This window comes from Phalacrocorax carbo, chromosome 8, assembly GCF_963921805.1.
Source record: "Phalacrocorax carbo chromosome 8, bPhaCar2.1, whole genome shotgun sequence".
In the NCBI taxonomy this organism is placed as follows: domain Eukaryota; kingdom Metazoa; phylum Chordata; class Aves; order Suliformes; family Phalacrocoracidae; genus Phalacrocorax; species Phalacrocorax carbo.
The window spans coordinates 5,555,053-5,570,703 of NC_087520.1; the positions used below are offsets into that span (position 1 = coordinate 5,555,053).

Below are 15,651 nucleotides of genomic sequence, written 5' to 3' on the forward strand. Positions count from 1 at the left end.
TCGCAGGCCTCCCTCCCACCCTCCCTCGGCCGCCGCCGCTCCCGCCGCGCTGCCGCCGCCCCGGGCGCCGTCCGTCCCCACAGCCGCTCCGCCGCTCGAGCGCGCCTCCGTGAGCCGGGAGGGGGGGGGCGAGGGATGGGGGGGTCCCCAACGGTAGCGGCAGCAACTAGCGGAAGTGACGCGCTGACTGACAGGTGCAGCGCGCGCCCCCTCCCTCAGGGTCACGTGCTGCGGGGAGGGGTCCCCGGTGGCGGCGGGGCGGGGCGGGGCGTACTGAGGGGAGGCGGGTCCCGCCCTCGGTAGGGGGTCCCGCCCTCAGTAGGGGGTCCCGCCCTCGGTAGGGGCTCGCGCCACCAGCGCGGCTAAGGGGAGAGGGCTCACACCCCCGGTAGGGGCTGAGGGGAACGGGCTCCCCCCCTCGGTAGGGGGTCCCTCAGGCCCCGGGCAAGAACACACACACCACCCCCACCGAGGAAGGGGGCCGGGGGCAGCTTGGCGGGGCCGCCGCCCCTTAGGGCTCCGGGCTGCCCGGCTGTGGGAGCCTCAACCACCGCCACGCCGCAGCCGGGAACAACGAGCGACGAATGAATGACCCAGGGGTTAACTTTTTTTCCTCTTGCTCTTAACCTTAGGGTGACTGAGCCACCTGCCTGCCGCAGCCGGCGCGGGCTCAGGGGTGACCACGGCCGTCAGGGTCACCGTGCAGGTTCCCGCTCCGCTACAGTTTTGCATTTCTCATAACTATTAAAATGCTTCTTGTAAACTTTCTGAATTAAAGCTTCGCTCCCAAACGTTCCCCAAGCCCAAGCACGCCAGAAGTAACGAAGTGCCCTTTGACAAAGAGCTAATGCGTTTTGAAATACAAAATTTAGCACCCTTAAACTAAGTTAGCATAAGTTAGTGAGGAGATGCAAGCTTACACCAGAAGTGTTAAAAGCCGTGCCTGACAGTCTGCAGTTCCCACATGCCACGTTGAAACTACAACAGCTTTTTCTGTCATGCGGTGCCAGCAGCCATAGGTGGTGGGTTTAATAAAGCATTTAAGGAAATTTGGATTTAGCTAGTAAAAAATCCTCTGGAGAAAAGCTTTTCTTCCTGTGAAAAACTGACAAAAGAATATATGAAAGGAAAAATACTATAGAAGTAGGATGGGATTAATTGAAACTTATGTATTGCCAATAGCTGGGAGGGTTTTGTTTCAGGTTTTCTAACATGGATTCTGAATTTTATCTGGAGATACATTTATAAGACTCATTAAGAGGTTTTACATTTAGAATCTGAAGAAGGGAGAGTCACAATCCCACAGTAAATTAGCCTGGTTTTAATCAGATCTAAAACTATATTTTCCTGCTTGAAACTGATTTGGTATCATTAGGAAGTACCGCACAAAGACAATAAAATGCGGAGGGTCAGGCGAAGCAACCTCTCTGGAGGTCTGTATTTGCTGTAGGTCTGCTTCCACAGCAGATTTCCCCACTTGAACAGCTAATAAAATATCCTCGCCATCAGGATGAGGTTTCTGAATTTGTATTTTGTATACATAGCTGTGTTCTTTCTGATTCATTTAGCCTCATCAACAAAATAAAGATACTGAATCAGAACAAGCTGGCAATTTTGTTGATGAAACATGGGAGGGAGCGGACTCCAGCTGGCTCTTCAGCAGATACGTTGGCCAGTTGACAGGAATAAAACTGCAAGAAACCTGACACAGAAAACACACGCGGCGAGAGGAGACAGACAGCAGAGGCAGGCAGGTAGGCAGGCGCTGCATAGCACCTGTTCGCTGGTTGCGAGTCCAAGACAGTGTCTTCCCTCCTCTGAACTGGCTCTGAGTACGCCATTTCGTGCCAGCTTATCCTACCTCCTTTCAAATGCTTCCAATGTTCCTTGCAGGGGGCAGACATATGCAGTCCCAGGCTGCCATTTTAGTCTTTTCTGCTCACTTTGTGTTCTTGCTGCCGATTTCTGAAAGGTTGAGGAGAACCTGGGAGTCCTGGTGCTTTAGCCACTTTTTCTAAGGTAGTAAATATAGAGGGAAAGGAGGCAACAACTTCATGAGCAGCTGCGTGGTTACACCCCCAAAACACAGGTATTGAAGGCATCTGCTGCTCATATCACTGCTAAAAATTACAGTGGAGCAATGTAGTAGCTGTCCCCATCCATGTTCCACTATCTCAGGGCACAGCTCAAATTCTGTGGTAGCATTTTGTAACTCTCCCGCTTACATGGTACGCAGACCGCCCCCCAGCTCAGCCAGCCAGCCCGGTTTCAGCAGCCTAGACAAGACAGCGTGGAGTCGCACAGGCTCGTTTACCCGCTCCGAACCCGCCGGCACACGCAGAGCAGCCCCAGCGCAAGCAGGGGTTGTGCAGGTGCGTGGCTACAGTCCCACCGTGTGATGCAGAACTGTCACCCACACGTCATGGCATATGACGATGCCCTGCCTCGCGAGGAGTCAGTGGCAAGGTTGCAGCGTGGGGCTGCACACAAGAAGGGCCCATTCCCCAGCTGCTGCACAGCTCCAGGAGCTTTGCAGGTGCATCTGGTCAGCATCTGGCTCCAAGGACCAAAGAGCCAGAGTGCCGCGGCATCCCTGTCTCATCAGTAAATCCATGTTGGGGGCCACACCATGAAGGGTGAGCCATTTCTGTAGCTCAGTGTCTTATGTTACAAGACCAACTAAGTTGCTCAGCCTAAAAGTTGTGCAGAGATTCAGCTGCTAGGTGCTCACAAAGAAACTCAGTAGATCTGAAATGATTACTAGCATAATTCCCTTGTTTTCAGGAAGAGCTATTCATAATCAGAAGTCATTATTACTGGTATATGTGGCAGAAGACCTGGAGCCACATTTCCTTCATGGGTCCCCAATGTCAGTCCTGACCTAGTAAAACTTTAGACTAAGTATTCTCTCAACACTTCAGTTTCCAATTAAGTCTAGTTCCAGCAACAGCCCTGCATTACTCCTCATCAGAAATTGAAGCAAATGAAACAAAAATAGCCCTATCCCAACTGTGCTCACTGTTGCACGAGGCTTAGTACAAACTGAGCTAGAGCACTCCAGAACTTAGATCAATTTTGCAATGCCATCCAACCCTTTGCAGGTTGATAGCCTGCAATGCAATTCTTTACCTTCATGCTGGGTGATTACCTTCTAGAAGGAAATGGAAATCTGATGCATAGCAAAGCAAGACTCTGCTGTAATACCCGTATGTTACATGCCAACAGTTTTTACTCGGGGGGAAATTATCCATGTGTCAGCAAAGTATTTGCTTTTAGTTTTAATTGTCTGTCTACAAATAAATTATTTTATATCCTCCTATGGACCTGGAAGCGCTCAATTTTTGTCTTAATGGATCCTATTGATACCTTGCAAAAATATTGACAATCTTGAGTCCTTTCAACACCAAAGAAGAATTGGCAAACAGTAACACTTTCCAGCTGGTTGCTCTGCAAAATGCTTTCCTCTCCTGCATATTTCATCCGGAAACAGAGGCGTCCCCAGACGGAGTCTTTACTTTGTTCCTCTTTTCCAGCATTATAATCTTTTCTAACAAACACTTTGTTTCAGGATGCCCAGCACAAGACACTTGGCCATGTTGAACACCCATAACTCTCCACAGAGGCTCTCGATTCAGCAAGTATCCAGTTTTTCTGACTCACGATGTCCAAAAGGGCATCTGAGAATCAAAGTTCATTTTTAAAGCTTTGCCCTGTATTAAGAAATGAAGCTTCACAACACTCAAGCAAACAGGTGGAAGAATCTACTTTATGGAAACAGAAACCATTCAGCTTTTCAAAGACTGTTTGCCATTACTAGACACATATGTATGGATTTTTTAAAACTGAATTCAGTATCAAAGGCACATGTTCTACGCAAATGTCAGACATTTTTACTCATTTTTCTACCAGAGTTCTGTGATTAAAACAAACATTTACTGCAAAAGATTTTTTTTTCCTGCCTTTGAATACTTTTTAGATCTGAATCTTGGGTTTGGAACATCTGTCCTTAAAGTAGAGATCTAGGAATATGGGGCAAATGTGGCTTTTAAGGCTTGTTCATGTTTTAATTGCATGATTGCAGACTTAACAGGAGATAATTCCTCCCTTCTTGAAATTCAAGACATTGAAAGGTTAATTCAATCTTCTCAGTTCCATTTCCTTCCTTCTGTTCCCCTTCCCACACTCCCCCCCCCCATCTGTAGACAGCAGAGTTATTTGAATTTTATGCAAGCTAGTATTCATCCAAAGGGAAAAAATCAGTCAATGTATGCATCAGACAAGCAAAAATTACGATGTTGCACACTTTCGTTTTTCACTTCCTAGTTTCTTTTCTCCGCATTCACCAGTTTGGGTTGTGGACGGACATGAACTCATGCCCTAAAGCTGGTTTCCACTGAAAAGAAAGCTTGAATGTCCCCATCCTTTTTGAATTCCTGTCCTTTGCGCTCACAAGGATCTATTCTTGAGCTAACGTGGTGCTTTTACCTTGAGCTGGGGAAAGGCTACAGTGGGAGTTAGCACAATTTGTCTGCTGCCAACACAATCGCTCTCTGCTGCTCCCATGTTATTTCATGGTGTGGTCGCTCACACTCAAAGTGTGCGAACTCCAGGGGAAGCAGTTTGAGCGTACAGAGCTCAAGTTAACCCTGTTATGAAGACTTAGCCTTAAGAAGACTGCAGCTGATTTTTGCACTTTATAGATATTTACAAGAAAAAAGCTAAGGAAGTAGTCATTGAAAACATTCTAGTTCAGTCAGGTTCTGAAGAGATAGGGGTTCACTTCACATGCTGCAAGAGGAAAATCGTCACTTCTTTTTTCTACATTTTAGAGAAGAAAAATAGCATTTAACATAATACACTTACAGGTTTCGTTTGAACAGGCAGAAGTTAACAAATGTGAAACATAACTGTTGGTCTTGTAGACAGTATGTAATATCTATGTGTTTGGCTTAGTCTGTATAACAAGCTTATAAAATTGGAAAATGATTTTTGGAAAAGATGATGTATGAATCCCTTCAAGTAGAAATACAGGCTTTTACTCTGGAAATTGCTTGCAGAGATCAGCTAGAAAAGACATGTAGCTGCCTAGTCTGTTCCTCTGCTTCAGCAGCCTCGTTTCCTCAAGCAGCTGAAAAACTTCAGGGTTTATCTCCTTTTCCCCAAAACATAAAACACGCTTAAGCTGCCAGGAGGTCCCAGGCTATTGCAGGTGGGGTGATTTGGCAGCACAAAGAGAAGTGATCGTTAGGCACCCACCAAAACTACATCCACAGCTCTGTCCCCCAAAAGTCAAGGATACCACGCCTTGTTTCTACCCCAGCACAATGTGGATTGTAACAACAGACCCACCTATTGTCCTTTTTCCTCTGGACAAAAAGAAAATCGGAAGTTAATATCAAGTTAGCAGACCTCTGGGTTTTACCACCTTATCTTTGATTATGTTGGTTATCTATTTGCTGCACACAGGGTGCCACAATTTAATCTTCATAAGGAACAGTGATTTTACTTTTGTTTAAAGCAAAGAGAGTGAGGACTCCAACAGTGGATCCCTCCACTGCCGCACTGCGAAGAGCCATGTTTGAGCACGCTCCCAACGCTCACCCAAGACTTCTCTGTCTTACTGTTTCCCCAAGAGCTGCTGCTTGCAAGAGATGCTTCTGTCCAGAGACAGAAAGGAGAGAGAGAAAAAAAAGACTGTTGGTAAAGACTGGAAGTCGTGTTAAATTACTGTTTCTAGACCAGTATTCATCACAACCTGTCATGTGCTCTATAGCATATTAACTACTGTGACTAATCTATCACATACTTCTTTCCCCACCCCGCCTTTGGGGGAGAAGCATGTGCACGGACATTTTGTATTAATTTTTTTTTTCCTTTCATAATGCACACACGTGTCACCGTGTTTTGCTAGAAAAGGCCAGGCCGAAGGCAAGTACTTTATGCTGGAAGACATAGTTTTGGGTCAGTTCTGGAGAAAGTTCTGTTGCAAGAATCTCCATCTGGCTCAAATTCTAAAAATTCACCCCCATACCAAGTTTTATAAGACCAAAAAAGAGGGAGAGAGGAAATTTCCACTCCCACTAGCTTATGTTTTCTCTTTTTGCTCTTTGCTGCAATGGGACTCCTAGTACAGACTGCCTAAACTCCAGAGCTATTTGGAAAACAGGGGCTTGGCAAAAATAGGCCAAACAGGACTATCTACAACTCACCTCTCCTCTCCCCTCATTCTCTGTACGCACCTACCTTTAAGGCTCAATGGTCTCGGTGAAGAAAATGAAACACCTTAGGTGATGATAAAACATACAGTAGAAGACAAGGGTTGAGTATTTACACACTAGCAGTGCAGCACTACAGCAGACACCCTGCCAAAGAGAGATCATTGCCTTCCTCACTCCCCCAGGATTCATTGTCTCTTAGCCTGGGAACCTGTCTCCGTTCCCAAACATGGATATTTTTTTTGGCAGCAAGACGGAACAAAAGGCACAAAGAGAACTTAGAAAACCCTTGCAGTGAAGCTGTAGTCTTTTTTTATTATTATTTTCTGTTCCCCTAAGGATGGGAAACCTTCTAAGGGTAGCTTATAATGCGCCCAATCCTGCTACCTTTCTGGAAGGTGCTCAATGCTCTTAGGGACCCAAATAAATTAGGGTGCTTGCAGATTCCTGCCCAGCTTTTGACCTTAAAAAACTAATCCCCTACCTTTAGCACCAAAAATACCACAACATTTTGAAAATGAAATCACTGTTATATTTGAGTGGGTGTGTTATTTCGAGACAGCACTAATGTGATTATAAAATCGGTTGTCAGCTTATTGGCTCAGCTACAGACACTGATCTGCTCGAGCGTCTGTTCCTCTAACCGGCTGCTCTCATTAGGGTGCTTTGTCCCTCCTCAACTTCATATAGAAATAGATGCGATCTGATTCCTACTGTTCCACCAAAGAGAAAGAAACCCCTTCTTCTTGCAGTTGTCCACCTAGTCTCCATGAAACTTGGCATTTCCAGAACACCTCTTGTGCCAATCCCCCCAGCCCATGAAACACTATAGCCTTTACATATATATATGTGTGTGCGTGTGTGTATATATTTATATGTATATATGTCCCTGCAGCCGCAGCCCCAGACCCGCGCGGGCTGGGCTCACTGCTTCCAAGCAGCAACAGCCAAGGGCAAAAGCTGAGCCGCAGCGGGCTTCAGACCTCCCAGCCTCACTCTTCAGACCCCCCTCTGACTTCTTCTTTGCACCTGAGCTCCCTTTAATCATTTCCTCTTTGGTATTACTACAGCCTCATCGCAAGTGTTTGTCTTCCCGTTTCTCTGTGCGTGTCTGACAGACACTCGGTGGCTCGCACTGCCAGGCACAGTTTAATGGTGTCAGTGGCAGGTGACTCACTGGTATCAGAGGTGTCAGTCCTGCCAGGTTTGACTCAGCCCTTCATCCTTTGGCAGCAGACTGACATAAAGCAGATTGAAATAAAATGCAATTTCCATTGTATCTGAGGCAGCTTTTCAGACATGGCCATACCAATATAGCTTTACATGCTTTATGTGTATAGGGTCTGTAAAGATCCTATAGTTTGCTTGCTCCACTCGCTTGCTGGTTTTTCTCAGTTCTGTATGCTGGATCATTTGCTGCCTCTGTGCACCCCGAAGGCCGTTGTGGTTCATTGCTACCACAGTCATCCGAAGGCCAAGTAAATGCTGTGTTCCCCTTACTGAAGGTGGTGACTTGGAAATCCTGCCATTAAAAACCTGACAAATAACTGCTTTGCTGCTTGTATAGCAAAAATATCTCAGTTCCCAGTAAACTTCCATGACCAGCCTCAACGCACTGTGCAATGCCCTCAGGCCAAACTCCAAACTTTCCATATGAAAATTACATACAGCTGTGTGTCCTGCACGGAGTATGTAAACATGAGGCTTGAGCTGTGTTTGACCACAGTACCGTACTTACAAGCTACAGAAACTTGAGAGGCACTTTATGTAATGGTCAAGATGTTTGTTGTGGAGATCAGTATCTACTGATTTCAACTGAGACTGAGAACATGTAATTTCTCATCATTATTTTACGTGGTCTAACACCATTGCACATTCCTCAGAAACCCAACCCAATATCAATTAAAAACCTGATCATCTCCAGCCTAAAAACCCAAACAACTCACCCCAAACTGTTATTAATACTAGGTAGGCCTGACAATAAATTGGGCAAGTAAAATGGTGGTGGTGAAAACACAAGTGTGCCCACCCTGTCTTAGCATGTTTAGGGAAGTCTGAGCTCAGCAGAAGATGCTGGGGGCCAGGCCCATGACTGTACACAGAAAACCAGAAGTGAGATTCTTCTCCTTCGCTGTCCTGAACACTTTGTTTCCTCTCTATATCTGAGAGAATTTGCACCAGTCTAAAAGTTTAGGATTTTTTTCCCCTTATAATCTCTTGTCAGATAAGAATTCTGTTACCTGTAAAAACAGGCAAATATTTTAAAAACTGAAACTTATGAGCTGCATGAATTCCTTAATCATTCGGATTGCGTTTGAAAGTCTTCTGATCTTCTGACCTTCTAAATCTGGTGTCCAGCCTAACAAGGAGTGATTAATGCTCACTCTTTAAACAGCCACTAAGATTTTCAGTGCCAAATCTCAGCTATGACTTACACCAAATATTCACCCAGCAGCTGCCTTCCTGCTTGTTCCCAGGGGGTTTCAGTCAAGAACACAGCATCTATTTTTGACAATTGGTTGGAGCAGGGGATTGGAAGCAAGGGAACCGAGTCCAGATGCTAACGTGACTGGCACGCACACACATTGGTTTTGCATGGACAGTCAGTGCAGACGCGGAGGTAACCAGCCAGTCTGCACAAGTCAACTGAGCTTTTAGCATAACGAAAATGTAGCTGCATTAGTGCCAGGACAATTTTAGGTCCAGAAGCAACACAGCCAGGTTTGCACAGAGCCAAGCTCTGTGGGACCCAGACCATCCCTTTGGAGCTCCAGCTGAAGTGTTACGCACATTTCTCCGCCACTACAGTACTCCGTTCTCCTTTACCTCAAATCCTGCAGACACGGCCACAGAGAAAACCCGCTCTGAGCCTGCTGTTCACCAAGGCATGCAGCAACCCCTGCACTCTCTGAAGATACAGCAAATGGGATGGATAAATGAAAGAATCACTGGGTACACAGCACCTTCCCAGGGCTCTCAATCAGCAGTGAGACAGCTCTGTCTCTCTGAGCTCATTGTCCAGGTTCCCTTTATAGGCGGTACAGAAACCTGCATACTCCTAGGACACAATTAATTTCATCCCAAGTTAGTTGCCTCCTTATTGACTATCACAGAGTCTAGACAAGTGATTCAGATGGAGACATCCAAAGTTACACAAGAGGAACCCCACGCTAGCATCTAGGAGGATGCGCACGGCCCTTCCCTCCCAAACCCGAGGGCCTTGAAAAAGGATTCTCCAAGTAGTTTTGTGCTGCAAAGCGGGAGGCATAGCTGGAGCCATGTCACAGACACAGGGATGTCCGCAGTCCTCGAGAGCAGTGGCTCGAGAGGGTTGGTGCAGGTAGTGTTCACACACTGCACAATCTTGTCTCTGTTCAGTTTCTCATCTAATACGAAACACATCTTGCAAATAAATGCAAGAGCTATTGGCCATTTTTTTAGAGAAACATTAAGGTTGGAAAACACCTTTAAGATCATTGAGTCCAACGTAAGCTGAACATTGCCAGATCCACCACTAAACCATGTCCCTAAGTGCCACATCTACAGGTCTTTTAAATACCTCCAGGGGTGGTGACTCAACCACTTCCCTTTTAAAGTTTTTTCCTGAAATTACATTGCTCGGTGCCTACAGTGCATCCTCCCTTCGCTGCAACTGAAGAGGTTCCCTGCAAGCAGGTCCTGTGTGGTCCATGCCATCGGGAGAGGTGGATTACAGGGAACGGCCACGCAAGCAGGACAGGCGAATGTGGCTTCTTGCAAAGTGAAGGCAGGAAGGTTGGCTGTGGGCAGCTGCCCGGTCTGGCTTGCAGAGCCGCACGCTGTCGGGCCGAGGGAGGTACCCGCAAGGAGGTTTGTAGCTGCCAAAATGGAAGCAAATGAAAGATTCATTGTTCTTCCTTTCAGGACACATTCCCAGACGCCAGCGTGGTGCTCAGGCTGTGCTTATCTCAGATTTGGCCCTCGGCTGCGGCAGTTGTACCACGACTGTGAGTAGAGTCCTCCTGAGCCCTGAGCATGTGCTACTGCCAGCCTGGGCGGGTGGGGGACGATCCCCAGGCGCTTCGCTGAATGCACCTAAAATCTCCCCACAGACTGCAGCACCAGCCCTTAAATGAACCCCAAACCTCGCATTAACTCTGAACCTCAGCACTGTGAAAGAAGGGCAGGAAAGGAAACTTAAATATTATTGTCTTGGTAAACGAGGAGAAAAGAAAAAAGGAAAAAAAAAAACCAAGATGTATTTCGGCACTTTTCCATGTCAGTTTTCCCATTCCCTTCCCTTGTGCACTTTCTGCAGCAGCAATCTGTCCTTTCCCTAAACGCTGAGCAATCCCAGCACTAAACTAATCAATATTAATAGCGATGGGCTCTGGCGGGGGGAGGAGAGGAGAGGAGGGATTACCCTGACCTTTTTCAACTCACACTGCCTCAGACGGCCACCAAGCAGCTGAGGAGAGAGCAGCCAGACGGTAATGCCATGTGGTTTTAGTAGCTTTTCATTTTAATTTTTTTTTCCTGTGAATATTTACTTCTGTTGCCTCAGTGTAGATAGCAATGAAGTCTGATTGTCTTCAGGAAGGAAAAAAAATATAATTATATCAGCCATCTCCGGGCCAAACCTTGACTTGATGGGAAACTCCACTGAAATCGGTGGAATAACGCCCAGGCTGGATTTTAACTTGAATTTCTATTAAAAACAGGAATTGGGTTAAGGAAGTTTTGACAGGTGAAGTGTTGAATGCCGGGGTGCTTTGTGAATTTCTCTTATAATAGGGTATAATCAAAGCCATTGAGCGTGCGACTGGGATATTGAGTGCGAGAGCAAACAAAGGGCTGGGTGAACCGGTCCTCTATTGTTAAGCGCAAGTGTCCACAGCAGCTCATGCAGATACAAGGGTATGTATGCGCTCAGGACAGGGTGCTCAGAATTAAAGGCAAATCCTATTAACTGAAACAAAATCATAATTGAAGCTCTCTGTTCATATTGGATTTGGGGTTTATTGTAGACTTTCTGGTTAGCAGCATTCCTTAAAATAGAGGTTTACGTCAGGAGGCACCGTGGATTACTGGCAATTAATGCATTGTCTTTTCTTTACTGAGATATTCTTCTTTCCATGTTCAAAATATGATTTTTAGAAATTTAATCTGAGAAATCTAGATAAAATTCTGTTTATGCCTTTCCTCCTTTTCTCTGAAAGAGCCAAGCCTCAGGGAGAGGTCCCAGATTAAGGTGTTAGATTGGGGTGGGGGGGGTGAATGAACATTTTTATTGTATTTTCAAATTTTTTCTTTCAAGCAGAAAATGCTTTGCAGATGGCTGATATCACAGCACTAGCTAATGAAGCCACGGGTGTGTTTTTCCTTCCTTTGTCAGGACCCATCATGTCCGACAAACCAGATTTTGCAGAAATTGAAACATTTGACAAGACCAAGCTGAAGAAGACAGAAACCAGAGAGAAAAATCCATTGCCCACTAAAGAAAGTAAGTGCTTATGAGGCTATTTGAACTACGAGTAGCAAGGGCACAAATCTGTATTGCAGTTCATATGCAAAATGAATACTAATCGTAGGATTACAGGCTCAAACTCATCCCTGACTTTAACTGGGGATAATACTAAGACCTGTACTCTATGCTGGGCTTCCAAGGATACGAGTAGTTATAACCAATGGTGCATTTTGTCTGGAAAATCCTTTCTGATGGGATTGCTCTTACGTCTGCTAAAAGCAAGAGCAGTTTTTTCTGCTGGTTGCAGGTAACAGGATCAAACTGTTTGTAATTACCACGTTACCAGCCCCTTTGGAGGCGCAGATGCACAGGGGAACCCTTGCACACCCCTGGCAGACCAGGCAGCGTCCCCAGAAGGTGCCTGGGCTCAGGATTTAACCTGTTACCAGGCAGATGGAGCTGCTGCCCCCCACTGGTACCTGCTGTCAGCCCGGACCAGGACAGCTCCAGGCACCTGCTCTGGGAATAAGGCAGCAAGAGAAACCCATCATCCTCCTCATCTGACAGGCAATCTTCCTTAGCAAAGCACCCCTGGGCTTTTCTTGTCTTCTCCCGTACATGCATTGTGTGCAGGCAGCCAGACAAGGGTCGTGATTCACATTCGACTTTGGATGTGAAGATGGCATTTCTCTGCATTTGGACCAGACGTTGAGAGTGGTTTCCTTCAGAAGAGTATCACTAACCATTTGGATGTGTCAGTACCAACAGCCATAGGGACGTGCTGTCCCTCAACACAAGATACCTGGTTTTTCCCCTTTTTTTATCCCTCCTAATGCTAAAGCTGTAAATATGAGAGGAGTTTTGCACATCATGAACTGCACCCTGCTAGCTACACAGACGTGGGAACAGGCTGGCATTTCTAGGGTGGCCAAAGAAAGCAAGTGGGGACTTATCATCCCCTGGCTTTAAGAAAAACTGTAGAAATCTGTATCCTGCAGAATCATAATGTTTATTGATGATGTTTTTGTTTCCTCTGTTTCTCTGGCAGCTATTGAACAGGAAAAGCAAAGTGAAAGCACAGCCTGAGCATAAAATTGAAGATGTGACTGCTGCTTCTTCAGTGGGGTTTTGGCTTCCAAGTTGGGTTGTTTTGTTTTGTCGTCCCCCACCATGTTTGTTGCCCATTTATTTTAGCAAACATTTGCTCATTTAATATTCCCTGGGGAAGAAGTTTGTTTTGTGTTTGTTAAACAAGATACTATGTATTTGTGTTCTTAAAACTGTAATTCCGAGTTCTGTATCAACCTCATTACTTGCCAAAAAAAGCAATTTGCATAAAAATTGTTTTCCTAAACCTCACAATAAACAGGTTTCTTCTGATCAGCTGTCGTTGAGCCTTGCAGAAATAGGGTTTACACTGCAACTTTTACTAGCATCCTCCTCACTTTGCTTGTGTTGCTGGAACATCTAGAGAGCACGGCCGGGTTGGGAAGTTGCCCCAGGCACCGACAGGTCCCCACAGCCAGCACACAGCCCATCGCCATCAGCACGTGCACCCGTATTCTGCAGAGCCCCTCAGCCCCACATGGCACCCACCCCCAGGCACCCCCCAACTGCCTTCACAGCTGCCTGGAAACTTCACTCCCTTTCCCTGTCTTGCTCAGAAGTGTGTTTCAGGGGAACTCTGAGGGGCAAATTTTGATTGCTAGTAGCTCCTAAGCTTTTAAAACCCCAGCTTGGCAGCAGGCATAAGACAGGAAGCTGCTGGCCTGCTTCAGTCCTGTCCAAGAGGTCTCAGAGACAAGTACCCCCTTACAAATTCCATGCAATATTGATGGCTGGGCTGAGGAAATACTCAAATTAGCATCTCAGATGGGAGAAGGGCTGCAGCACCCCCCCCCAGAGCTTTTTTCTCTCCTTAGCCTGCCAAGGTCCAACCAACCTTGGGACAACTGCAGCACACATTGTGTTTGGCCCATCTAATACCAACCAATATAGGAATGCGGGAAGGTGGGAGAAGGAAAGAAAAATTATTATTACACTGATTTTCTGGAATGAGAGACAGACCTTCAGCAGCACAGGGTCATAGGACACAAACCATCAAAGGAAGCAAGGACTCCCTAAAATCTTCATTACTGGTGGTGCAATAACATCCCCAGTGGTCTGCAAAGGGTTTGGCAAAAATAGACTCTGGTACCAGCTCAGGGACTCTCAATTAGGTGGTATCACGTTATCTCTGGAATTAATTTGCAATCATGTTAGAAAAACAAGTGCTTATTCTGGGAAGATAAACTGCTGTCCCTGGAGCTTTGGTTTGATCCTACTTGCACTGTGAAATAGGAATAATTCTGTATACTTCAACGGGGTTACTCTGGGCTTATACCTGCATAATGCAAGGCAGAAACTGTTCTACAGGCTTCAGAAAACAGAAATGAATGGCTGGGGTGGTATTTAGAAAGCTCTAATTTGCATAAGGGTTGCTTGACACTTGACATTTAATGTGAATAGTCAGAACTGTAATTAAACAGCAGCAGTGTAGCCACAAAATGGGTGACTTCTGGCGGCAACAAAAAGTAAACAGAGGAGGCCAAGAGACCAAGGGAAAACATGTGGCATGAAGGACTAGTGATTTCAGTTACAGCTTCCTTAACGTCAGGGGTATTCAAGGGCCAAGACTGCTATTTCAATCACTACTCAGCAGTTCAACATTGCTGCTGTTTTCTTTGCATGACCAAGGTTTTTTTGCACATTCTCCTTTGAGAACCTCATTTCCCTTGGCACCTGACTAAGGGGGATTCTTAAGAGTCTGCTGGATTTATTAATATCATTTTTATTTAAAGGGTGAAGAATGTGAAAGGTTGAGCAACAAAGAAAACAGTGTTATTTTCTTTGTGGCTCATGCCCTCCCCTCACCCACACACACTTTGAGGTCAAAGAGCCTTTGACAGTATTTAATTATCTACTTTGATGATAGTTCCTTCACGGAGAGAGCATTCAGAGACAGCACTTAGAGCAACAACACCTACTGGAAACTCATACAGCTAATACCATTCAACCAGATTACCCATTACTTTTCCACAGGGTGACTTTTAAGCACCGTATTGCACTCAGCGGGTAAGCCCGCAGACTAGACTTTCTCCATGTTTTTGCCAGGAGACAGCACTTTGTTCCACGTGACGCCCTCCCTCCTTCTCTGCCAGTTCAGAGCATCTGCCAACTGGCTCAGCACAGTAAGCTGTAAATCACCAAAAACCACTCTGGCACAACTGAGCCAGTGGCCGGTGTCCGTGCCCCCAAGTTCTCCCAGAAACTCAAGGTCTGGGCTGTGTCCTCAAACCTGCACTTTGCAGGAGGAAGGGAAGGAAGGTCTGGCCAGAGCAAGGAAACAGAGATACTCTCCTCTCGTGTTTGCACGGATACAAAGGATTAGCAGTGTGGCTCTAAGGAGTGATGTGAGAGATCAGAGCACTGCCTACAGCTCTGGAGCAACCAAATTTGTTCAAGCACTGGCTCAGAGCTGCTCCTGGTGCCGCTGCAAGGCTCACTCTGCCCCCATGAAGCCTCCCCCGATTTAGCTGTTTGCATTTAAAACCTGACACCATAAACCCAAAGCCTCAGCGCTTTTATTCACATGTCTCACCCCACTGAAAAGGCTACATAGACGAGAAACACTTTAGCCAAATTGCCTACCCCTGGATTGACTGCAAAAGCTGTTGAGCTACAGCAGAGTATGCAGCAGCTGTACACCAGGAAAAACTCCTCAGGGTTAAAGGCCAGCTCTTCTCACCCTCCACCCTCCTGCCCCAGGTGGAACAAGGCCCTGTGGCAGAGCTTGGAGACTGTTTCGTTCACCATTAGCAATTAAGAGAGGCTCAAAGTTAAAGACATGTAGTTACAGTACCCTTATTTGAGAAGCATCCCTCTCTGCTGCTGTGTGAAACCACTTCAGCCCAGGAACTGGATCATGAGATTAAAATTAGTCAGAGCAGG

At 46.1% G+C, this 15,651-nt stretch overlaps 1 protein-coding gene and 1 long non-coding RNA gene across 2 annotated transcripts; both read left to right on the top strand.

Annotated features, from left to right (window-relative positions):
- Positions 1-19: 19 nt before the first annotated feature.
- Positions 20-3,931, top strand: LOC135314655 (uncharacterized). The gene is made up of 3 exons (XR_010374155.1): positions 20-109; positions 633-1,754; positions 3,569-3,931. It is a non-coding gene; the product is annotated as an uncharacterized LOC135314655 (long non-coding RNA).
- A 6,707-nt stretch (positions 3,932-10,638) lies between these two features.
- Positions 10,639-13,041, top strand: LOC104050991 (thymosin beta 4 X-linked). Its single transcript, XM_009511945.2, has 3 exons — positions 10,639-10,684; positions 11,590-11,697; positions 12,710-13,041. The coding sequence occupies exons 2-3, from the start codon at positions 11,598-11,600 to the stop codon at positions 12,745-12,747; spliced, it is 138 nt and encodes a 45-aa protein (XP_009510240.1). The 5' UTR covers positions 10,639-10,684; positions 11,590-11,597; the 3' UTR covers positions 12,748-13,041.
- The last annotated feature ends 2,610 nt before the right edge of the window (positions 13,042-15,651 follow it).

Coding starts and splice junctions, on each gene's coding strand:
- LOC104050991 (XM_009511945.2), top strand. CDS start 11,598: ATGTCCGACAAACCAGATTTTGCAGAAATTGAAACATTTGACAAGACC. Junction 11,698..12,709: donor TCCATTGCCCACTAAAGAAA/GTAAGTGCTTAT, acceptor TTTCTCTGGCAG/CTATTGAACAGGAAAAGCAA.